This window comes from Leptidea sinapis, chromosome 7, assembly GCF_905404315.1.
Source record: "Leptidea sinapis chromosome 7, ilLepSina1.1, whole genome shotgun sequence".
Classification (NCBI taxonomy): domain Eukaryota; kingdom Metazoa; phylum Arthropoda; class Insecta; order Lepidoptera; family Pieridae; genus Leptidea; species Leptidea sinapis.
This window is the reverse complement of record NC_066271.1, coordinates 9551268-9577706: the sequence shown is the minus strand read 5'-3', so window position 1 is coordinate 9577706 and position 26439 is coordinate 9551268. Positions and strand designations below refer to the sequence as shown.

General features: G+C 36.1%; 1 protein-coding gene across 4 annotated transcripts; it reads left to right on the top strand.

Annotated features, from left to right (window-relative positions):
* Window positions 1-123: 123 nt before the first annotated feature.
* LOC126965461 (acyl-CoA Delta-9 desaturase-like) lies at window positions 124-20517 on the top strand. Of its 4 annotated transcripts, none has more exons than XM_050809088.1 (5): window positions 124-477; window positions 1297-1522; window positions 2671-2801; window positions 14691-14896; window positions 15559-20517. In XM_050809088.1, the coding sequence occupies exons 2-5, from the start codon at window positions 1306-1308 to the stop codon at window positions 16061-16063; spliced, it is 1059 nt and encodes a 352-aa protein (XP_050665045.1). In that variant the 5' UTR covers window positions 124-477; window positions 1297-1305; the 3' UTR covers window positions 16064-20517. The 4 variants fall into 4 exon arrangements, with proteins under 4 accessions (XP_050665045.1, XP_050665049.1, XP_050665046.1 ...); XM_050809092.1 differs by lacking the exon at window positions 124-477 and adding an exon at window positions 742-814; XM_050809089.1 differs by lacking the exon at window positions 124-477 and adding an exon at window positions 786-926.
* The last annotated feature ends 5922 nt before the right edge of the window (window positions 20518-26439 follow it).

Genomic DNA, 26439 nt, shown 5'->3' with positions numbered 1-26439 from the left:
GTTCAATGGGTCGCCGAATGACGTGGTCATAGTATCGCGCCACTTCGTCATCCAATCATATTCATTGCAGCCGTTATAATGCTAGCCTCTACCAACCTAATTTATATAGTATAGTACAGTTGGAGTTCTTTGATCATCTTTCATTCTTTGTCGAAGCCTCTGATCGTGATTGCATCGTTTTGTATTTTATCCGCGCCAAGTTGCGACTTACGAAGTTACGACGCCAACATAACATTACATTAAAATATGACTAAAAATTACACTTTATATACAGTGAAGTTACACGTGAAGCTGTAGTGCTGAATTTGACCTCTCATGCTACCAATCAATATCAATAGCAATGAAAGTAATTTAAATGAAATTTTTTGTAGATATTTCTTAGTCAATTATTGTCAGTGACAAGTGACAACAGTGCATCAGTGTTTATTAAAATCATTTAAATTTCGTTATTTAATTTTAAATTAACTGATTAATAAGGTGAGTTAGGCGTTTAACATTAAAATATATTTTTTAATTATGTATATTGTTAGGTGACAAGTATTAGAAATAAATTTTTAGTTCCTATATATTCTTGGGTTAAATAAATACATTGTGAGTAAGAGTAGGTAGGTAATATTTTTTATAACCGGCTTTTAATCCATCTCTAATGGCAAATATTTTTAAAAAATCATTTAAAATACTATACTACTGTGCTTATTTTTAACACTGTCATCAATAAAAAAACAATAATGTCAATGTACCTAGAACATGTCAAAATTCAAATTACGACTTTTTATGCGAGATTGGTCATTGGAGCGAGAGTGATTATAGTGTGGTTAGTAGTGACATAGTGGTGTTAAATTTGAATAAAGGTTTAAATTAATAATCATTCATAGAATCGTACCTAATACCTATTACTAACACAATTAATTCATGATAACAGACAGGTAAAATAAATATTGTGCCATGTTTTGTTAAGTATACTAAAATAGAGCTATGTACCCTTAATATATAACACTTGTTAAATGTGAGGAACTATATTACTTACAATATTTATTTCACGCATCACGTGCCTTAGTATCGTCAGCATCCTAACTTATTACCTAGTTATTTGTCATCTGAGCCACTTGCAACTACGCCGTTAGCTAAATTTGGTTTTCGCAATATTTTATCCGCAATACAGCTGAATTTCGATAATCAATCTCCTTGAGCTTGACCTTTACTGGATTTCTATGTTTCTTGCCGGTAAAGTTTATAAGATATCTTCAATAAACTTAGAAATTCGCACTACGAAATCAATAAAACATTATTTTTCAGGTAATAAACATGGCACCTAAATCATCAGATGCAAATGGTGTTTTATTTGAAAGTGATGCAGCCACAGCTGATATGGCGTTACATACGACACCTATACAAAAAGCTGACAATTATCCTAGAAGATATGTCTGGAGAAACATAATTGCTTTCACATACTTGCATATTGCAGCTCTTTATGGAGGATACTTGTTCTTATTTTCAGCAAAATGGCAAACAGATGTCTTTGGTGAGTACTTATTTTTTTTTAATTATATTAATATTAAACAAAGCTATTAAACTAATCTATAAAAGCTATAGACTAATTGACATACCACTTAGCTTAGTCAGTTCTTAAAATGTAGATTTTTTTTTTAAATTATGAAATACCTTGTAATATCTAAAGTGAATAGCCATTATTATTAGGCTTCATGGAAGATATAGGCAATGTCTGTAACATAGATGAAGAAGGATTGTAATCTCTATAGGGATCATTATTGTCCTCTTAGCTGATGAGATCACAACATCTAAGCAATTACTTAGCAATATGATTGTCAATACTTTATTACATTATTTTGTAGGCATTATTTGTACATACAATATGCCTATCATGAATTCTATCTACAATAAAATAAACAATATATTAAGAATACTAAATATTTTATTAATGAAATATTTTCACTTTTTTTGCTGTTTATCCTTAAAATTCGCTATTATTATGATTATAGTTTGAAAATATATATTTGGTGGGAATTTTGGGACTAACAATTAAAAAACTGCAAATAATAGGATCATGTTTAGCCATTGTAATATAAAATTGCTTTGCTGCTGTGTAATATTCTTACTTTTAAAAGAGTGTTGTTGTTTAAAAATATTAAATTATATGTAAATATTATTAATGTAATGTTTCATCATTAAGCATTGCATATTTGTTGTACAATACAAGTCCGTTACATCTGCAGTATTCTTCCATATACAGTGACCCTGTGGTAATCTGTCCCCTGTCTAATCCGGCGGTCCCTGCAATCTGCCATGCCTATAACTGTAGAATGTATGTAGATAAACATTATATTGTAAAATCTTTACTAATGTAGGCACATCATTGAAGAGGCTACAACTTGTACGAACTACCACTGTTGTGCTTCATTTGTGTTGTTTGGATACCAATTCCAATTGTTCAGTTTGAGTTCTACTACATGTGAGAGCAAAGTGGCCTAGCGTGCATTCATTGTTCACTATTTATTTGTTGTTGCCTTAAAGCGAAAGTATAAAACACTGATTATTAAAGAAAAATTTTATATTTTGGACCGCTTCTCATCTCCAACCTTCTCCCCAAATAAGTATTTTAGTAAATAGTTTTTTCCTTAATTTAATATTAACGAAATAATTTTGTTTCAGCTTATGTGCTATATGTTATGTCCGGGTTGGGTATAACCGCTGGTGCTCACAGGCTGTGGGCACATAAATCATATAAAGCAACATGGCCCCTGAGATTAATTCTTGTTATCTTCAACACACTGGCTTTTCAGGTAACTGATAACATAACTTTTATATCTGTTATGACTAACAGCTTAACCTTAGGCAGCAACGCAATGTAAACATTCGGACATGTTTCATGCGATTTCGTTAATTAATACTAAATATTTTTATCTTATAACAATGTCAGCTTTTTTATCAGTCATAAACAGACAATGCTGGTACTATAAATGATTGATAACGCCTTACATGATATATTATTTTTGTTTTAAGTATTATGCATTTGACAGTCCCAAGTGTTTTTACATTTAAAGAAGGTTTCACTAGGAAATCGAGATTAGAGAAATTGAAATAATTATCTAAACCTTAACTCTATAGATCTTAGAGAAAAAAAAATTGCTATTATGCTTAAGATGGTGGTATTTTTGTCACTGATAATAATGTATGAAAACTTTATAATGAAATACATGTTTTTTGTTTCAATTAAAACTGTCAATATGTATGAACTTAAAACTACGAGTAGGTATATGCAGCGAGTCTATTTGCTGTGAATAAAGCAAGTTCAATACAAGGATATCTAAACTTAAAAAATAAAAAACATGCTTGTTATAGAAAACTAAAAATATTGGTTACTTTATAAAAGTGTGTTTTTTTAAACTATTATTCGAAAATTTCCTTATATTATCCGAACGAAATCAATTAAATTTCCATATATATACATATACATAACATAACTCAGTTAAAGATAATGGTTGAAATTTAAAATTAACATCAATTCCTACCTTATAGGCAATAGATGAAAATTATATAAATGAACAAAAAATCAATGTTTCAAACGAAATTTGGCCGGTAAAAGTGGCTCAAAATTGTGCCCAAATCAGTCGGTAACAAACAAACATACCTACATCATACAGGTGAAGATAATAAAAATCGTGTAAAAATAGTTTTACGGTATACAACTTAGCTCCTGTCTGTTCCTATGAATATGAGATTAATGTCTACGTTTAATTGCTTAGTTACGCAGTTGGAGAAAACAAGTAAAATGCCCGAAAAAGGATGGAATGGCTAAATATTTTTTTCACCAAACAAATGGGAATCTATCCCACTAGAACTTTAAAATAATAATTATTTCTCACAACTATAAAAATATTCTTAATAATTATCATGCACAATTATTGTGCAACTATTGCTGAGATTTAATCATATTTATTAATATATTATAGTGTCGTCACTATAATCTCAAATATTATTATTACCAAGAACAATTCAGAAATTTATCAAGACTATTATATGTCAACATAAAAATTTGGGGAAAAACGAACTATTTGGAACCATAATTATATTGCACATAGATAAACATATTAAAGAAAAAAAAGTAGTAGGTGGTGGCCATACCATACAGATCCGTTCTGGATTGCACCCACAATTCAAATGCCATGTCACTACCTTTTTTTTATGAAAATAAAGGACGAGACGAGCAGGATGTTCAGTTTATGGATGGCTGTGCAGCTCAGGATTATTAAAAAATCCAAAAATTCGGACCGGCACTACAATTATTGCGCTCGTCACCTATAGACATAAGTTGTGAAGTGTCATTTTCCCAGTAATTTCACTAGCTACGGCGCCCTTCAGATTGCAACAGTAATGTTTACACATTACTGCTTCACGGCAGGATCAACCACCGCGACCGCCGGCATGTTGCGCACACAACCCTCCACTGGTGCACTCGCTGCCTCAATACTCGTGGTGTTAAAAGGCATAAAAGGCATTTATTTTCTCAAAATTGATTCCTTTAGAATTCTTTTTGATGTCAGTTCTAATATACTAGATACTACTACCGCTTCGGAAACAAATGGCGCTCTGAGAGAGAAGAAGCGGCGCAAGAAACTCTCCCAGCATTCTTTTTTCTGCGCTCTTTTTAATGAAATATACAATATTGTACTGACATTGCTATTGCTATAAAATAATCATAATCTAGTCCCAGGCTATCCGATCACTTCGATATTCAGCTGTGAAGTAGTCGGATTCACGACGCGACGGAGCCATTTTTTTTTAATAAAACATTTAAATTTATTTCATTTACTTACCCTTAATTAATTTTCCCTTAAAGCTATTATGTATCTTACGAAGCCTACTAGAATTAGTTACAAGCAATCCCATATTTCTAGTGATATAATAATTAAAAATCACTATTAAGAGCAAAAAGTTAACGATTTTTGTGAACGTAAATTAAATTTTCATAAATGTACTTAATAGTCATAATATTTCTTTTTTCGTTAGTGTGGTACAAGCTCGCATTACTATGCGCATGTTACTACATGGCTCTGTAAATTTTAATAACATCACTTATTTGCTAAAGTATTGTATAACAAAACATGGGCCAACAGAGATTTTATATTATTTAGGCAAGACAGAATTCTTAAGTAGCTTCCTAAAGATAAACTGAAAAAAGAAAAATGAGAGTTTGTATAACATTCAGTTTGCTTCCGTGTGTGTGTGTGTGGGGTTTGTGTGGGTATGTGTATATGTTATGTGGGGCATTTGGGTATTATGATGAGAGTTTTATAGACGGAAATGTAAATGTAATCACAATATTAGTAATTTTGACAGTCGTAATTATTGTTTTATATTATATATTTAACATTTTTGGTGAATTTATTTTTGGTTAGACAGAAAATATCTAACCCTGGAAATGATGTGTTATAAAGGTGTGGAATGCGGCACGTTGGACGATTTTGAGAATATGTCGAGTGACATTTTAAGCATAAAACCATTTTGTTTAGTTGTTTGTACGTAGATATTATTGTTAGTCGAATCTGGTTAGTCATTGAAATTAATATTAGCCTCGTTGAAACTAATTTGTATGCAGGCAAATTTGCGGTTGTGTGCTGACCTTTCCTTATAGCCAGTGCTACCGTGTATTTGACAGGTACATGGGTCAGTTTTGCCATTGTCTGTTTTAGGGTTTGATTAAATGTAAGATGTTTAGTATTGTCAGTTACCTACACGTAAAGTTTTTTGACAGTATATAAGTTTATTCTGTCTTGAAGAAGTTACAAAGTAAGGCTACCGGCTTCACATGCTTCACATTAATTGAAATTTATTTATAAAATTGTAACCAGCCGCACAGTACTCGAATATAATTTTAGCCCACTCGGCGAAGAATCAAGTCATATTAAGGACGCGTTTACGAATCCGACAAAAATAAGATATTTTTCGGTAGAGTTTGTGATGAAATGAAACTAAATCTAACAAAACTAAATATTGCCACAAATAGATTACTTCTTTATCTCCAATGAGCGGGAAATTTTTGCTTTGAAATTTTGATATTTTATGTCGTGAAAACGATTATCCGTTACCTCTTCACACAAAATTGACGAAATGGGGCTTCATTCAGGATCAGTTTTCTGTTACTACTTACATAATTTTGTCTCTTAAAAATTACGTAAGGAATGCAGATATAATATTTTCAAAAACACGGGAAATAAATTAGTGAATATGTTATAAATAATCTCAGAAAAAAATATAAATGAATCGTCTAAAATTCATATATTTTTCTGATAAGCATGAGCTTTAAAGTGTGGTATTAAGGGTTATTTTATTTTGTCACTCCGTACGCATTGCACAGAAAGATCTATCATCTATCGAAATTCGAAACATCGTCAGTCCGCGCTCGGCCGCCGTCGTGGGTAGACACTGCGTCGGTTGTAAGCAGCTCGTACTCGGAAAGATCGCTGTACGAACATGAATTTTCTTTATAAGCTCTACTATACTGTCTTTGATACTGTCCAATCCAAGATGGCGCCTATGAATTTTACCAACTTCTTTTCATGGGTGTCATTTTCATGGTTTTCGGGGTCAACAATAACGAATATTGGGTCAAAATCGAAATCCAAGATGGCGCCTATGAAAATTATCAACTTCTATTCATGGGTGTCATTTTTATGGTTTTCGGTGTCAACAATAACGAATATCGGGTCAAAATCGAAATCCAAGAATGCGCCTATGAAATTTACATACCTCTCTTCATGGGTGTCATTTTCATGGTTTTCGGGGTCAACAATAACGAATATTGCGTCAAAATCGAAATCCGAGATGGCGCCTTTGAAAATTACCAACTTCTCTTCATGTGTGTCATTTTCATGGTTTTCGGGGTCAACAATAACGAATATCGGGACAAAATCGAAATCCAAGATGGCGCCTATGAAATTTACCAACCTCTCTTCATGGGTGTCATTTTCATGGTTTTCGTTTTCAAATTCGTTCTCTGCGCCCTCGAGAACCTCGGATTCGATATCCATAATGTTGAAATCATAATTTTGCGCGGCGGCCATCTTGGATTTCAAAAATGATCCCAAAATCGTTCTCTCCACCCTCGATAACCTCGGATATGATACCCATATTGCTGAAATCTTAATTTTTCGCGGCAGCCATCATGGCTTTAAAAAAAACTGCGCTTACTGCACACGACGTTATGCGACAGAATTGCCATCTAAAGTTCTAATATTTAACTACTAAACGAATAAATCAACCAATTATCAAAATTACTGTGTGCCACTCAGGATTCTTGAAAAACCCAAAAACTCTGATCCGCACTACAAAAATATAAGGTTCATGTTTGCTTCCAAACATCAATAATGTTCAATTTTGAAAGAGAAATGCAGAGTTATGGTCAAAATACTAATGGAATTAAATACCAGTGGGAGGCTCCTTTGCACAGGATGCCGGCTAGATTATGGGTACCACAATGGCGCCTATTTCTGCCGTGAAGCTACTGCTTCAGTGTAATGTGTAAGCATTATTGTGTTTTGGTCTAAAGGGTCCCGTAGCTAGTGAAATTACTGGGCAAACGATACTTAACATCCTATGTCTCAAGGCGACGAGCGCAATTGTGGTGCCGATCAGATTTTTGGGATTTTCAAGAATCCTGAGCGTTACTACATTGCAATGGGCAGGGCGTATCAATTACCATCAGATGAACGTCCTGCTCGCCTTGTCCATTATTGTGATAAAAAAATGCTATTTTTTTTTTATAATATTTATTTAAAATACAATATAGTTATAGCTTACAATATAATAACGCACACTTAAACTTTAGGAAGCTTATCTGTGTGTGAAGCCGCTTAAAATGAAATTACATAATATTTAAAAAGAAAAGAACAATTATTTTCAATTAATACAGTTATTACAAGATGTTGTTTTAAATAAAGTAGTATAGAAATCAATAAAATGCAAAATAAAAAATAATTATCAACTAAATGTTAGTAATTACAAATTAGTTGTCTACTTAGCTTACCGCAGATAAAAATTATATTAATGAAGGATTTTGTAAAAAGTACTTTTTTAACGATGACTTATATTTATTTTTATTTATATATAATTTTTGAATCTCTAAGGGAGTCTCGTTTAAGTATAGAGGAATGACAGATATTAATAATGCCACATGTTGTTTATGATATATTTATTGTTTTCCAAAGTATATTTCTACGCTAGTTACATGCCTTCATATTCTTCGGAACCATTTCATAAAGCAGTTGTTCCAGTCTTCCTGATTAAAGTCTTGCCTCACCTATTGGAACACATTCACGGCTTCATCAGAGCTTGTCAATCGTAGACTTCTTTGATGCTGGATGTCGCATCATTTCTATATTTGAGGCCTTTAAAAACTCATTCGTCACCATGAGCGGAATATGAGATCGCGTTGTTGCGAGAGCGTTTTGCGCAAACTTTTTGAAAACCTGTGGTTAAACATGTATTTACTGTATAATGTATTTTCCGATTTGTCGAAAAAAGTTGCAACCGGTTTGTCTTTAAGACTTTCGTAGGCAAATCTTTAAAAGACCCATTCCCCCAATTGGATTTTTCGTTCAGGTTCAAATCAATATACCCACAGGTTCATCACCGGTGACGATATTATAAACATCAATGACTGTCCTCAGTTATATTTTCTGTCAAGTTACGGCACCAATCTACCCGCAGTGGTTTCGCTTCATCTTGCAAAATGTTTTCCACTTGTCTCATACAAATACCTGATACAGTTCAGGTTATAAGGCATTTATTTTCTCAAAATTGATTCCTTTAGAATTCTTTTTGATGGCATTTCTAATAACTACTAGATACTACTACCGCTTCGGAAACAAATTGCGCTCTGAGAGAGAAGAAGTGGCGCAAGAAACTCTCCCAGCATAATTTTTTTGCGCTCTTTTCAATAAAAATATACAATATTGTACAGTCATTTCTATCGCTATATAATAATCATAATCTAGTCCCAGGCCGTCCGATCACCTAGATATTCAGCTGTGGAGTAATAGGATTTACGACAGAGCCATTTTATTATAAAACATTTAAATTTATTTATAGATAATGCCTGAACCGTGGCTGGGACTTTATTATAAAAGTGTATTAAAGGTACATAAGATACATAATAGTATCTTATGATGCCTACTAGAATTAGTTACAAGCAATCCCTTATTTCTAGAGTTATAATAATGAAAATTACTATTAAGAGCAAGAAGGTGACGATTTTTGTGAGCGTATATAAAAAATTTCATAAATTACAAATCTGACAAGTAATTTTGTATCAGTGTCAATCAGTTGGTATCTTGACGAAAGTCGCCACATCTCGTACACGTCTGAGTTCACTGAACTAGAAATACACACAGCTACGAGATGGAGCCTCATTAATTGCCAATTGCCACAGCGAAAATCATAAAAAAAAAATTGTCGAGTTAAATTCCTTGCTGCCGAACAATTTTAATACGCTGCAACAATGACAAACAAGTGATAATCACAGAAACTAAAAGTACTCGCGGTGTGCTCCATTTTCAAATGACATAAGTATTTTTTTTTATAGTTGTTATTACATTGGCCAGTCTAGACACATCCTTGATAACAGAAGGCTGATTGGCGTTTGTTAACACTGACACGCGCAGGTCACGCAGGTTGTTTTTTTTAAAGTTGATGTAATATACACGCGTACTTTATATTACAGTGTGTGTGTGGATTTATGCACTTGCAGCATTCAATAACTCTTGCGGTTTATCAATTAATTTACTTTATCGAGTAAGCGCGTGGCTTATTGTTGCATTGTAATAACTTTTAAAATGATGAATCTGTAAATATTTTTTTATAGGGTAACGCCACTCTCAGTTTTATACTTCTATTTCTGCCGTGAAGAAGTAATGTGTAAATATTACTGTGTATCGCTCTGAAGGGCGCCGTAGCTAGTGAAAGTACTGGGCAATTGAAACTTAACATCTTATGTCTCAAGGTGACGACCGTAATTGTAGTGCCGCTCAGAACTTTTGGGATTTTCAATAATCCTGAACGGCACTGCTTGTAATGAGCAGGGCGTATTAATTACCATCAGCTGAACGTCCTGCTTGTCTCGTCCCTTATTTTCATAAAAAAAAATCTCACTAAAGCTTAACGTTATGTAATGTGCTACTAAATGATAAAACGTTATAACTTTTCAACGACAATCACGAGTGATTCTTTTTACACATAAGTTAATAAATAAAGCCATTTTCATTTGATTTAAAATATATTAAAAATGGCTTTGTTATTACAAAAATAATATGAGTATTTATTATGAACCAGGGTCGTCAAATTTTTTATTTATTTTAATACACACAACAGAATTACAAGAAATACATAACATACAAGAAAAGTATCAGCTTAACATAAACAAAACATGCTGCAACACCACGAGGGCGTGTACACAGCATACTTAGCAGAAATAAATAAATATTTAAGATGCAATAATAATTTGTATTGAGTAAATACAGCAATAGATAAATATATTAAAATGGCTATCTTATCTACATCTTAGCACAAAAGCTTTGACCGATACCACAATATGCCGATACGGCGCGCCTGTATTGGTTCATATGCAATATTATTAAGGCGAAGAGTAAGCAGAAAACACGCAAACATGGTGTTTTTAGACAAGTTTTGTGGTGAAAGTATAGCATTTCGAGCTATGAACACTACTTAATCCTGTTACACATATCCTTAAGTCTTATTTGTAGGTTGCTAATGCTTGCTGTCGGTTATAGTTAACACTGCCGAGCCTTTTTGAACTACCACTTTTCTTTGAAGTTTCAAGTTTATTGGCATGGCGTGACGCATTTTTTGGTACTTCTGTCAGAAAAGTTATTCTTATAGATTGTACTTTTTTGTGTAGGTTCATTTATTCAGATTAGTAGTGAATAACGAGGATTGTAAGCATATAAACTATTTTCCACTCAAGAATTTTGAAAATATTGGCTTTGTTACATATATGGCGGGCCGGCAGCCGTGAACTCATATCGCTCAAGGTCGCTGGCATTTAGCGTCGCCTTAAGGCCGCTATCCCGAGAAATCGCCAAGATACCGCATAATTGAAACCATTTCTTAATGGTTTGTGTCTACAGTATATGTGAATAAAATTATTTTTTTCTTTACATTTCTATCTTTAATGGACATCTAAACAATATGTTATGTTTTTAAAGTGATAACCCTCACTTCTAGGATTAATACACAATAAAATTTGAAAAACAAAATTTTATGAACGATGCGGGAATCGAACCCACGACCTCCGGCGTTCCGTGCCGGTGCTCTAACCAACTGAGCTAACCGTTCGAGTACCGCCTCGCTATAAAATTCTGTTTGCTTTGCTCAACTCTTAGGTTGTGGCTTCATCTACATCATTTAATGAAACGAAAAAAAATACCAAAGTACCCCTGAACCCTTACAGTTGTAGCCATGTTAATCGTTCAATCTAGATAAAAATTGTATGAAAAACTATTAACTGTTTACCAATACTATTTAACATGTTTTTATTTTTGTAAATAAAATTGTATTATGTTTGTAATAAATAAAAAATGCTTCTAATTCTATATTAAAAATGTGGCGATCTTGTGCGAGAGAGGTAACCTAGCTCCGCTCGATTGCTCAAGGCCGTTGGCTCGGTCCCCAGCCTTAACATTGGAGTTTATGATAGTACGTGAGTAAAGGAAATAGAGTACTTAATGCAATGTTGCACCCAAACTGGTCGAGTAATACGGGGTTGGGTCCAGCCTGTCTGCGTCTGCAGTACACTAGTATTCAACAAACTAAAATATATTTTTTTAACCACCAACTACCGATAGAAGTTAAAAAATACTTAAAACTTTTAGTATTCAAATTCATAATGTTTAAAAACAATTAAAATGTTAATTTCAATAAATTTATCAAACTTATTTTCAATAATATATTAATCAAACAAAAACACTACTTCAACACAGTTTATACACATTGGACTTTACACTTCAATTTCACTTATAAGATATAAGTACACAGCACTAATATTGCACAATATGTCAGCTGTATAGCTACAGATATACTGCTTTAAGTATTTCGGTGACGCGAACTCACGAGATTTCATCCATCCAAAAAGTGTCATAACTATAGCATTATGTATTTATATTTATTTTTTAATTATTTATTATCGCGTGCGCCAGTCATGAGCATGTCGGTGACGCGAACCCATAAGATTTTTCCCCAACCAAAAGTGCCCAACGCGGCTAGTGATGTTTTCACTTGAAAAATTCATCCAAAATATATATTTTATACTTAATTGTACATTTAATTAACATGCATATAATAATTAAGTGCTTTTACGTAATAATATATCAGTTATGAATAATTAACGAGTTCAGTAAGCAAGTTTACTGGGTCATTGACCTAGACCGAATAAAACGTGTTATACGCATTAATTTATGTCTTAGAGTATTAAACAATCCGGAGGCGGCCATTGACGGGTGGTTGTTTCGAATTATTGAACTTGTGATAAAATCGAAACAGTCGAAAACAGAACCCATAAATTAAACCATTGGACCTAGAATCATATTCTGACTAAAATCCAAAATACGTTACAACATAGTGATTACAATAGAACAAGCAAAGTTGAACTTAGAGACATGAAAATATTTGTTTGTGATTTATAAAAAAAAATGCTTATAACTTGAGTTATTGAGGGAAAATATTTTGAATAGGGAATGGAGGTTTCAATTTCAATTTATTGCAATTCCATAATAATAGTCCTTAAATATAACATTCGAAGTTAATACTATAATTATTATACAAGGCAGTATATTATGGATACCCAGTTTGGGTGTCGCAATTTGGTCTGAACAGCAGACCGTAGTAGGGAGACCCATATTTTAATTTATTTTAGTTTGGCTCGTTTAAAAAATCATTTACGGCATAGTAACATTTTTCTAATAAAAAGTTTTTCAGTGTTTTAATTCATTTTCATCATTTATGCTTCGAATTTTGTTTGGCAGATTATTATATATTTTTATAGACATTACATAAGGACTCGATGTATATAGTACTAAATTTGATTTTGGGAGGTTTAATTTATTTATATATCTTTCGGGATATCGACGGGGATTATTTTCTTTCTTTGTGTAATTGTGTAGATCAATTAATATTTATAAAAAATTTGTTTTGAGGATTGAAGAAAATATTTTTCGAGCTGTGTAGGTTATGACTGACGGAGTGATGATGTTCTACTCTACTGTATTTGGTTATCACAACATAATGTGAGACGTCATGGGACGCCTGGCAGATGTGAAACATCGACATTATATTGTAAAAAGTAATATGCAGGAAAAAACATATTGTGATAGAAACTAAATATGTCATAATGATAAAATAAAATATCACGATTTTTTTCCAGATAACGGTGACTATTTATTGAATAAACATTTATTTTCATTAAATACAAAAATTTACGAATTTATTTCAACTCGTGACTACTTAATTCGTTTAATCAGTGACTTCGGTAATAGTTATATTCGATGTTGCCTCTGAGGACGGTATTACTGTGACAAGGCGACGCGTCGCCACGGCATGCGTCGCCACGCCAGAAATCGGTTTTACGTGCGGCTATAGATGTTTCACATCAAAATATTTTTAATACAAGTTTGTACAAAACCCTCGTTTTAAGAAACTATGAGAGTCGCAATTGTCTATAATATATTATTGTTATGTACTACTGACAAAATTGAATCGTGACCCAACTTAATGTCCTTCAGTCATAATAAACAAGTAGGTCGAAATTCGCTTGAACACACATTTCCTAAGTAACTTTTTTGTATGAAAATAAGGGGCGAAATTAGCAGGACGTTCAACTGATGGTAATCGATACGCCAATTAAAATGCAGTGTCGCTCAAGATTATTGAAAAACCCAAAAGTTCTTAGCGGCACTACGTTGCGCTCGTCACCTTGAGACATAAGATGTCGTAGCTAGTGCAAAAAAACTTGTACGTAAAGTGAGCCTTATTACATCGTTCTTGCTATAACACACACGTGCATAATAATATTACACACTAGTGCGTAATAGAATTATCACTACAAAGTTAAGTTTGTACCTAACTTAGAAATAGCATAACAAGCAAATTATATGAGAGTAAACAGAGCATTTTCAATTTAACCGTGTAATACAGTTTTTTTTTAAACAAAGGTTTTATGCCGCTTTTAGACGAAATAACATTTATATTCATAAAATTATTTATAATTCACAATAATTTGTTATAACATTAAAACTAAAATTATAATGTTGAAGTATTATATGTAATCAATCACCTTACAATTTTACCAATCACCTTTTACCATTGGGAGGCTCCATTTCACCGGATGCCGACTAGATTATGGGTACCACACTGGCACTTATTTCTGCCGTGAAGCAGTAATGTGTAAGCATAAGCAAACTTGCGCGCCATCTCCCATGCATTTCTTTTATATTTGTTTTGATTATAAATATAGATTTTTTCCTCGCAAGTATGTTGATAAAGTGCGTATGAAACTCGTGAGCAACTGATTTACGATTACTGCTACCCACAGCCTCGTGTATAATAAGCAACTTCGCTTGAATCATAATATTATACTATTTAGGTTGTAATGTTTGTCGCAGGACTCGGCGATAGACTGGGCCCGTGATCACCGCATGCACCACAAGTACTCGGAGACGGATGCCGACCCTCACAACGCCACTCGTGGATTCTTCTTCTCGCACATCGGCTGGCTGCTCGTCCGCAAACACCCCGAGCTCAAGCGGAAAGGCAAGGGTCTCGACCTGAGCGACCTCTACGCCGATCCCATACTCCGCTTCCAGAAGAAGTAAGTTTCTCTCTGTTATTATCATCGCACGTTTGTCGGCAGAGCAAGAGTCTTTTCCGCCGACCTCAAATAGAAATATTTTCTCATAAAAAAGTGTCTGTTTACTTATGTATGCACCCAAGAAGTTATACTTCTTTGGCCTAACGAAGCAATTATCATTAAAATGATTTATTTACGTAAAAATGTTTGCAAAGATGGTTTTGACAATTAATTATTAAATAATGAATACGGCTGTATGGGCTAGAACCCTTTGCCTGTCCTAATAATGGACGGAACATCCAAAAAAAAAAAAAATACGAATGACGCAAACATTAAAAAATTTTAGGAACCAATTTCAACCTGTTACTTTTGTGTTAGTGATGCGCGCGCATCTTAAAATTTCACTCAATCATTTTTTTTAACGTCCCTAGAGAAGTATAACTTCAATTAGTGTCATTTGTGTGTGTTACCTCGATAAGTCAAAATTCCACTTTTAGCTCGTCTATTAAATCACGAGTAAAAAATTCTGAGCTCGTATCTCTATTTAAAACTATTTAATTATGTGATTCGTTGCGTCTCCATATAGTTACATACTCTAAGAAACATATCTTGAAAAAGTAACTTAAGGTTAATTTGTAGGCGTTTATGTTATGCAATTAAGTTGTACGTTGTCGTTGCTGCAGGTACTATATGTTGCTGATGCCGCTGGCGTGCTTCGTGGTGCCAACCGTGGTTCCGGTTTATTGCTGGGGTGAGTCGTGGGTCAATGCGTACTTCGTGGCTGCCATGTTCCGCTACGCTTTCATCCTGAACGTCACGTGGCTGGTCAACTCAGCCGCCCACAAGTGGGGGGACAAACCCTACGACAAGAGTATCCAGCCATCCGAAAACATTTCCGTGTCGATCTTCGCTCTCGGCGAGGGCTTCCATAACTACCACCACACATTCCCGTGGGATTATAAGACTGCCGAACTCGGTAACAACAGGCTCAACTTCACAACAAATTTTATCAATTTCTTCGCGAAGATTGGCTGGGCTTACGATCTTAAAACTGTCTCTGATGAAATAATCCAGAGCCGAGTTAAGCGCACCGGTGATGGAAGTCATCACCTTTGGGGTTGGGGTGATAAAGACCATGCCAAGGAGGAAATGAACGCAGCAATCATAATCAATCCGAAAGATGAATGAATTTCTTCCATTTTGATTGCATCAGATGTTTTAACACTGAAATGAGCTTAACGAACTGATCCATCATTCGTTTGTACTATTATAGGAGGTTATTCTTCCAATATCTTATAAGGAAACAATATTTTTAACTTTAACGCTTATAGAAACGTAGAAGTACTTTAACTATACTTAATAAGCACAGTGATTTATTTAATACAGCCACAACGGCGCACTTCTAGAACTGAATAAGTTAGTGAATTACTTTTAAACGTACAGTGAGATATAATTGTTATAACTTCATCAATAACTTATCCCTTTAACAATTACTTCGACACCTGTGTCTTTCTTTTATCTCGAATTACATGAAAAGTATTATTTTCGTTGAATCGAATGTGATCTGAGCTGAAGCGAAATAAAATTGTAACTTCCATGCTTATTGTACTGTTAAATGTAGCTTAAATCTATTTGATACTATATTTTTTTCTATCTATATATAAAACGTTGTGATACGTTTAAGTCTTGACATATACACAATCGGTAGTAATACTTTGTTACTGGATTTGTTCTGACGATATATTCAATTGGTTAAATAATTGCGTCTAGTTATCCCCGTGCATCGGATCTTTAAATTTCTTGAAAAAGGAAACATTTTCGTATTCTGTATAGAAAATATAAAAATTGTGTGTAAAAATTATTTCGATACTTCAATTAGTTTCCGAGATATGGAATTGTAAACATATGCGCATGGCGCGAGTTTCGACCGACCGGTGCTCGCAACGTGTGACGTCATAAGTCAACATTCGCGCAGTATTTTCCACGCTCCGGCACGGCTCACTTGATCGAGATTACGTAAATATTGTTTGAAATGTTTAATTTAAATATAAGAAAGTCATGTGTTGTGCAGAAACTTAAATGCACAACCACTAAATCTATATATATATATAAGAGATTTCCACGTATATAGTCACTCATCACGATATCTCTGGAACCATTAGAGCTAAAGACTTAAAATTTGGTAGATTTTATTTTTTCACCGAGTAGAGGTCAGCTAAGAACGGATTTTACGAAATTTACCCGCAAGAGTTTTTTTTATTATCAACAGAACAACGTATGTCGGGTCAGCTAGTAAATGAAATAAGGGAGTGAGTGTTGACCTGTGACGTCACATAGCGGCTTATATTTATGGGAAATTTAGATGTGTGTAAAATCTGAACTAATTGGTATTTTGAAATGAAACAAAGACCAGTGTTTTTATATTCATATAGACTTTATTGTAACACAGTTTCACGCGATTTCGCATACCCGTTAACATTCTTCATTCACACGTGGCAGAAGTGAAATTTTCAAAAATTTTGGCTTCGCGATAATGAGACGAATGTAAAATTTCGGGATGAGGAAAATTTTAGGTTTTAGTTATGATCATACGGATATTAAGTTTGATAAATGCATAAACTGGGAAATCTATTAATAATAATAATTAAATTTCGTCAATATGTCATCTATTTCTAATTGGTGGTACCATTTTGTAACTGGGTATCTACTACAAGTACTGAAGTAAATACGGAACATTTTTCATAGTGATTCCCACAATAAGTATTTATGTGCGAAGGTCTTTCTTTGCCTTGGTCTGCCTATAAGTCAGCCAGGGTGAAATAGTGGTTACCGAAATTTCACGACATTTTCCTAATTGAAAAGGCATATACATCACGGCGATATATGAAACAGGTGTCAGATAGGGATAAAATAGATATTTGACAAAAAGGTCGAAGCGAAGTTTAGTCCGATGATTAGCCTACTTCGGGTTCGCCTGTCATTCTGCAACGGATTCTATTTGAGTAAATATAGCGGCATCGCTTTGATGTACAAAAGATTTTGCTAAAATGATCAAACCAATGTTCATACTCTTTCCAATTGAATGCTAAGCATTATTATTAATGGTAAATTATGCAAATGTGTTTTTATCGAATATATAATAATCGGTTATACTTTTAGTTAACTCATCAGTATTATTACAGAGGCGACGAACTAATAAAATACAAAATACAACGGGTTTGATGCCGTCACGATAAATAACTTAGTGTTTTGTATATAGTCAGGCATTGAAATAAGGCCCGGTATCCACTAAATCGGAGAGGAGCGGAGACGAGAGGAGATAAGCTGTCAGATTATTTCCACCAGAGCGGAGAGGATCACATCTGTGATATGTGTTTATGTTTATAGCAACGCTTTCGGGTGCGCGGGAAGACGGCAGATGGGAAAGGGGCGAATGAGCGCGGGCTGCCCGCCTACAAGTATCTCCGCTCTAACGCGCCGCTTGATTGCTCGAAGCGATTCAAAATTCTATAGAAAAACTAGCTGACCCAGCAAACGTTGTATTGCCGATATTAAAATCGCGATACAAAAGTAAATGTTGATCGTAGATGGGTGAAAATTTTAAGTTGTATGTATTTTTTAATGCTGACTCATAATCAAACAAATTAAAAAAAAAAATCGTTCGGAACCCCCCTTAACATTTAGGGGGATGAAAAATAGATGTCCAATTCTCAGACCTACCCAATTTGCACTCAAAATTTTATGAGAATCGGTCAAGCCGTTTCGGAGGAGTTCAATGTTTAACACCATGACACGAGAATTTTATATATTAGATGAGACATCTCTACTCTCCGCTTGATCCATTTCCACCCCAGCTAAGCGGAGACATGTGAAAAAAACGAAATCTCATTGGTGATCAAAATACATCTCCGCTGCTCTCCGTTTTGGTGGATACCGGCCCTTAAAGCTTTGTGAAAATATTTTCCTGAAATAGCCGCGTTTAAATTCGCCCAATGAAGTCAATCCGTGATTGTGACAAACGTTACACTCTCATATCTGTAGTGCTTGTTAGATGGGAAATGAACGAATTGAAATAATTATTGAATTTATTATCAAAATTTGTTATATTACATTTAGTCCGTTTGAGATTATTTGCATCTATATTTTATCATTTTGTTGCATAGTATAATTTTGTTAAATATGAGTATGAAAAAAGTCTATAACGCTAGGTCGCACTTACTCCACTTACCCAGTATAGATGTGATTATCAAAGTCGTGTTGTTTAGTTTAGACTACTAGCATTTTACTTAGTTGTTTAAGGTCCCGGTCGAAGTTAATGTATAGCCGGCCATGCGGACTACTCTCAGTTGCAATGCGCAAAGTAAGGGCAAGGCCCCAACACTACCCGCCGCACCGCAGTGCAATGCGATGACACTTCGCAACAATTCAATGTAATTTGCTATAGTTGTGTGTCGTCCTTAACTGTGCGTCACAGTGTTAGGACGTAACTTGCATCTATAATTTACATCGGCATTTGAAAAGTGATAGCTAGTTAAAAAGCTAAAGCTCTGTTCAAACTGAGGCGAATAACGCGCGGGACGCGTTTTAGAGCGATTCGCTCGCTCGCTTAGCCTCTCAAACTGACGCGGCTTCCCGCGTGTCATTTTTGGTTATTCAGTGGAGAAACATAATGCATTGTGAGATAAAACAATCCCGCCGGGCGTCTCGCTCTTGTTTCGCTTCAACTTGAGCGACTACTCGTGTCAATTTGAACACGACCATACAAGTTCGCTGACACAATCGGCGCGAGCGACTTTCGTACCGCGTCCTGCTCGATTAGTAGCCTCAGTTTGAACAGAGCTTAATTCTATTCCAGTTGAATTGTTAACAGCTGCTCCTTGGCTGAAATTAACTGCTTTCAATAAATATAGTCAATTTGATTGGACTTTAGAAGTCCGGATTAACAGTGGTCCGTAGACGGCCGCTGTTAAAGAAACCTTTTGTTTTTTTTATTTATTTATTTGTTTGGTTCTAATGATGTGTTGAATATTTAAATGTAATACTAAGGACGTCAAACGTACAAATTTGTTTAGAGGACAAAAGCGTTTCTTAAAATGTTTTGTGTTACCGACTGATGTCTGCAAAGGATTGTGATATTTAGCATATTAAACAAAAAATACATTTAAAGTATTTTTAAATATTTATTTTAATTAGTGCACAATATTGCTAACAATCCTTGGCAGTGTTGTTTATCTACGGCCGTTTTGTAAACCTATCTATCTTTAGTTTAACTTACTAGAGGTAGACAAATCTATCCTTTTACGCTTACTTACATTTCAATAGCGTATTGACAGATAGCATTGGACTATAACTATGCATAGATAAGATCTTGTCATTAAACGGTGACAGCAATGTATCCGTTAGTTAAACTAAGGATAGATAGGTTATTGAGAACGGCTGTTAAGTGTAAGTTGTATAACGCAGAGTGCAGTCTGCTACATATTATTATGGTAAAATTAATATTAGATCTGTTTTACTGTGTTAAATTCAGTGCTATAAATTTCTTTTTCAACTTGCATATAGTATCTAAATTTCTCTTTCGTATTATGTAATAATGCAGAAAATGTTTTAACTTTAGATATTCATTAAAAACGCAAATTTAACAGTTTGTTTTATTTTATAATATAATTTTAATCAATGATTGCTCAAGTAATTTATATAACAACATAATATTATAAACAATTTGTTATGTATTTAAGTGATAACCCTCACTTCTGGGTTTAATTACACAAATAAAACTGAAAATAAAATTTTATGAACGATGCGGGACTCGAACCCGCGACCTCTCGCGTTGTTACAATTGTTAAGATTTGCAAGAGATTTGGAATGTAGATCCTGTGGATGAAGCCACAACCTGTGAGTTGAGCAAAGCATACAAGATTTTATAAACGATGCTCCATTCGAACGGTTGGCTCAGTTGGAAAGAGCGCTCGCACGGAACGCGAGGTTCGAGTCCCGCATCGTTCATAAAATTTTGTTTACAGTTTTATTTGTTTAACATATTATAAAACAAATCCCTCCGCCGCGTCTGTTTGTCTGTCTGTTAGCGATAAACTCAAAAACTACAGCACCGATTTTCATGCTGTTCACCATTGGTGAATCCATTTGGATAGCGTGGTTCTCGAGGAAGGTTTTAGTATATTTATAATTTGTTAAGTTTTTGGATATATTTTTCTCAATAAGAACGGTATTTTTTGGAGGTGTCGAAAAAAAAATAAGCCGTCTGAGAGCTTTCAACGAAAACGCTTTCGAAACCCTTTGAGATATAACAATTTATACTTACTACTGTAATTAATACTATTTCAAACTTAGTAAATTGACTGCACGTTTCATACTAAACTAAATTTCATTTTTTTTTTGAATGAGCTCCCTTGTCGGTAATTCCGGGACGATGCAACCTTCAAAATAGCGCGTTCATCTTCCTTAAAGGCCGGCAACGCTCCTGTGATTCCTCTGGTATTGCAAGAGAATGTGGGCGGCGGTGATAACTTAACACCAGGTGACCCGTACGCTCGTTTGTCCTCCTTTTCCATTAAAAAAAACAAGTCCTCAATATCACACATAGCACTCAAGACCATCGATCAACATTCATAAAGGTTCTTGATACTATTGCGGTCCACCCAACTATTAAAATGGTTTTGTTCCTCAACTCCGAGCACAACCATCCGCTTTCAGGTTTGCCAGGACATCAATCTTCAGAAATTGCGTGGCATTTTTCATTTATTGTAGCAAAATTTTAAAACAAATTTAAATAAAATTTCTTCATAAGGCTCACTCATTTTGACAAAGAAAAACAATATAAAAAGATAAGAAATTCCCATGGTGTTCATTCCATTTGAATTTTAGTCCATTAACTATTTTCTCACCACACGTGAAATACTTTAAAATTTTCCGGTGGTCGTCAGATCCTCTTCACAAATGCTACTTTCTAAAAATAATTCTAACCATAAATCTATAAATTTTTAAGAAATTCCTTCTTTTTCTCATAGACGGCGGAGATAGCAAAGTTGAAAACTTCCTCGGTTAAAATTGTGCCGATAATTATACGTATTACTTCGTATTATTACTGTGTTACAAGATTTATTATTTAAGTTTTAGGTAAGTTGGCAGTATTTTATCAAATGCGCATCCAAGGAATCAATAGCTACATTCTTGACCTGGTTTTGTTTGATTGACTTACCTATTGGTATCTATGAAATGAAACACTTGCTAACATCGCATAGGGAAGGTTTTATTATGTGCATGAAAAATGTTCCTACTCACATAGGTAATAATAATATACCGACCGAGGACCGACGATCTGGTCAAGATTGCCGGAAAACGTTGGATGAGGGCAGCGCAGGACCGATCGTCGTGGAAATCTCGGGAGAGGCCTTTATCCAGCAGTAGACGTCTTCCGGCTGATGATGATGCTGAAAGAAAATATACCAAATCAAGGTTAAAAAAAATATGGGAACCAAACATTTTTGTATACAACATTTTATTCTTTTTTCGATGAAGTTTAGGAAAGGGGGTTACAATCAATACTTAGTATTGCTCCTCTAGCTCTTCGAACAGTTTCCACCATCTCCTTGGCATACTCCTTATCACATTATCAATAAAATCTTAGCCGATTGCGTTTCATTCTTCCTGTAATACGTTTTTAAGTTCTCTGAAACTAGCGGGGCTGAATATTCTTTTGTTGATATGTCTCCCAAGCTTGTCCCGGCCATGATCTATTGGGTTTAAGTCGGGCGAGCATGCTGGACACCTCATAAGGCCTGATATTCACCAAGGCGGAAAGGATAGGAGATGTATATTGATAACGTTATTTCCACATCTCCTCTCCGCTTAGCTTCGGTGGAAATGGATCAAGCGGAGAGGAGTGGAGATGCTTGTCTGCGCGCGACCTTTTCCCCGCTGCCTTCTCTTCGCGCCTCGCACACCCGACAGCGTTTGTATAAACAGATCTCAAATTACTCTCCGCTCTGGCCTGAACCTGACAGCTTCACGGCTTCTCTCCGCTTTGGCGGCCTAACATCGATATCCACATCTCAAACGTACTCAACAACTACGGCCGCTGTATGGGGGGCGTGCATTATCAACCATAAAAACAAAACCATCTGCTATTAGAATGGCTAATGATTCTAGAATTTATTTTAAAATGTCAGTTGCATTCCGCACCGCTATTATATGGAATAGGAGGACAAAAGAGCGTACAGGTCACCTGGTGTTAAGTGATCACCGCCGCCCACACTCTCCTGCAACACCAGCGGAATCACAAGAGCGTTGCCGGCCTTTAAGGAAGGTGTACGCGCTTTTCTTGAAGGTACCCATGTCGTATCGTCCCGGAAACACCGCACAAGGAAGCTCATTCCACAGTTTCGTGGTACGAGGAAGAAAGCTCTTTGAAAACCGCACTGTGGAGGACGGTCACACGTCCAGATGGCGGGGATGATATCGTAACTTGTGTCGTGTCGTGTGAAGGTGAAATTCGGTGGCAGGAATCAGGTTGAACAGCTCTTCGGAAAACTCCCCGTGATAAATGCGATAGAAGACACACAATGAAGCGACGTCTCTACGCAACGCCAAGTGATCCAGCCGTTCACAGAGTACTGGGTCCCCGACAATTCGAGCTGCTCTGAGTTGGTCAAATGGATCGAGCTGATACTGGGGTGCGCCAGAGGTGACAGCAATACTCCATGTGAGGCCGGACCTGCGCTTTGTAGAGCGCTAGAATGTGGGCCGGCTTGAAGTATTGCCGTGCTCTATTTATGACGCCCAGTTTCTTCGAAGCCAGTTTGGCTTTGCCCTCCAGATGGCCACGACATTGGCAATCGCTCGAGATTTCGAGACCCAGTATTCCGATACTAGGCGAGGCTTTAAGGGAAGTGTTCTCGTAGAGCGGTGATACGGCAAATGGGGTTTTTTTTTGTGGTAAACGCGCAAACTTGAGTCTTCTGGGGGTTAAATTGGACAAGATAGAAGACACAAGTTTCTCCCGGCACTGGTCGACGTTTTCCCGAGAGAGACCTGCATGGCCCGTGTATACGGCATCACCGGTGCTGCCTTGGCGGTGTCCAACATATCATTGATATGCAGAAGAAACAGCGTGGGAGATAGCACACAGCCTTGGGGCACTCCAGCGTTCACGGGCTTGGGATTCGAGCAATAACCGTCGACAACGACCTGTATGCGGCGCCCAGTGAGGAAGCTGGAGGTCCACTTGCATAAGCTCTCGGGAAGCCCAAATGATGGAAGTTTTGCGAAGAGCGCTTTGTGCCATACACAATCAAAGGCCTTCGCTATATCCAGGCTAACTGCCAGGCCTTCCCCCTTGCTTTCAATAGCCGCCGCCCATCTATGTGTTAGGTATACCAGAAGATCGCCAGTCGACCGACCATGGCGAAAGCCGTACTGTCGGTCGTTGATCAACTGGTGATCCTCAAGGTATACCAAGAGCTGGCGCTTAATTATGCTCTCCATGATTTTGGAGAGTAGGGAGGTAATAGCAATAGGCCTGTAGTTTGCCGGATCCGAACTGTCTCCTTTTTTTTGGGATCGACGGACAAGGGCTGATTTCCATGAATCAGGGACTACGCTTTTTGAATAAGAGTGCCGGAATAAACGCGTTAGCACCGGCGTCAACTCAGGGGCACACGTTCTAAGCACGATTGGAGAAATGCCATCCGGCCCGCTCGACTTCCTGACGTCCAACGAAAACAGAGTTCGCCTAACAGTTTTCTGTCGGAACTGTACTTCAGGCATGGAGCTCTGACACCGCGGGATGGTCGGCGGTGTTTTTCCGTTGTCGTCAAGAGTCTAGTTGGAGGCAAAAAGACTGCACAGGAGATCGGCTTTCTCTTTTGCCGTATGGGCCAGGGTGTCATTCCTCATGTGCAACGGCGGCATGGACTGCTGGTTGAAATTACCAAGAGCCTTATTACCTATTAATGTGCCTTTCTCAATGACAAATATATCCATACGTCCCCCTATACAAATACCTACGTACCAGAACTAACCCTTCACCATATGCCAGTTTTTAAATGATGTTGCAGTGTGCTACCTCTCTCCCGAGCATCTCCACACTTTAATCCATTTATCGGCTAGCGTTATGCAAAATCTAGACTGAATTGTGAATAGAATTTAACTGCAAGCCTCATCATTGAAATTGTCATGATTGCGAGCAAAATCAAATCGAGCTACTCGATGGCAACTGGCAAAAAGGGGCCTCTGGCAGGCAAATGTGAGTTTATTACAGCTTATTTCAGTGTTTTACTCAGTTTTAGTGCTTACGTAACGCCTCGAACTTCTTGGAGCTGCGCTTCTAGATAGAACCGTTGCACCAGAAGAAGTTAAGGTCTTGTTTAGAAAGCATGCTATAACGATAAAACGGTCATCTCTTTTTTTTACGACAATAAGGGACGAGACGAGCAGGACGTTCAGCTGATGGTAATTGATACGACCTGCCCATTACAATGCAGTACCGCTCAGGACTTTTGAAAAACCCAATAACTCTGAGCGGCATGGCCATCGGATTCTTTGGTTACCTCAAGTACGGCGACTACGTCCTCTTGAGTATCACCATATATGCCGAACGACGCACAACTCCAGGTTTTCCCGACTCCCGACTCACGGTCCATCATAACAGATTCTACATCAATATGCACGTTCCGACCTCATTTCGGACGACTTTGAAGATAAACAAAGCTAATCTTTTTTTTATGACAATAAGGGACGAGTCGAGAAGGACGTTTAGCTGATGGCAATTAATACGCCCTGCCCATTACAATGCAGTGCTGCTCAGGATTCTTGTGAAACCTAATAATTCTGAGCGGCACTACAACTGCGCTCGTCACCTTGAGAGAAGGTGTTAAGTCTCATTTACCCAGTAATTTCACTAACTACGGCGCCCTTCAGACCGAAACAATAATGTTTACACATTACTGCTTCACGGCAGAGGCGCCGTTGTGTACCCATAATCTAGCCGGTATCCTGTGCAAAGGTGCCTCCCACTGGTAACTCTGATCACAATTCTCCGTTTACATCCCTATCCTTCTTTCTAGTCTCGTAAACTGTCTGCTCTGAAGATACTTATTGACAGCTCGGTGTATCACAGATTTGAATACTCTTAATGTTTGGGCCACATGTTTGTAGCTACCCTCAGATTCAATTAAAGTAACAGCCCTTGCAACTTGATTGACACTTAGTTCTGGCATTCTCAGTTTATTTGCCGTACCTAATGTAAAAAAATAAGTCAAATTAAAAAAAATGCAGTAAAGAAAAACACTAAATACGCAATAATAAGTAGTTAATCTCTTTCTCGTGCTACTCTGTAGCCATACGCACTACAAGTTGACTTGCTGTGTTATGTACGAGCATTTTTGGTATTTGTAAGTACCTATAGTATAACATCGTTTTCTAATTCAAAAACATAGTAAAGGCCAATTCCATATTAAAAAAATAGTATGAGTATTAGCACCATTTACTAGGTATGATTTTGATTTTGTTTTAGCAATTGGAGTTACTAGGTTTAATGGATCATA

Excerpts from the sequence above, each read along its gene's own strand:
- LOC126965461 (XM_050809088.1), top strand. The coding sequence starts at position 1,306 with ATGGCACCTAAATCATCAGATGCAAATGGTGTTTTATTTGAAAGTGAT. Across the intron at positions 1,523-2,670 it reads ATGGCAAACAGATGTCTTTG|CTTATGTGCTATATGTTATG; the intron begins GTGAGTACTTAT and ends ATTTTGTTTCAG. Across the intron at positions 14,897-15,558 it reads ATACTCCGCTTCCAGAAGAA|GTACTATATGTTGCTGATGC; the intron begins GTAAGTTTCTCT and ends TCGTTGCTGCAG.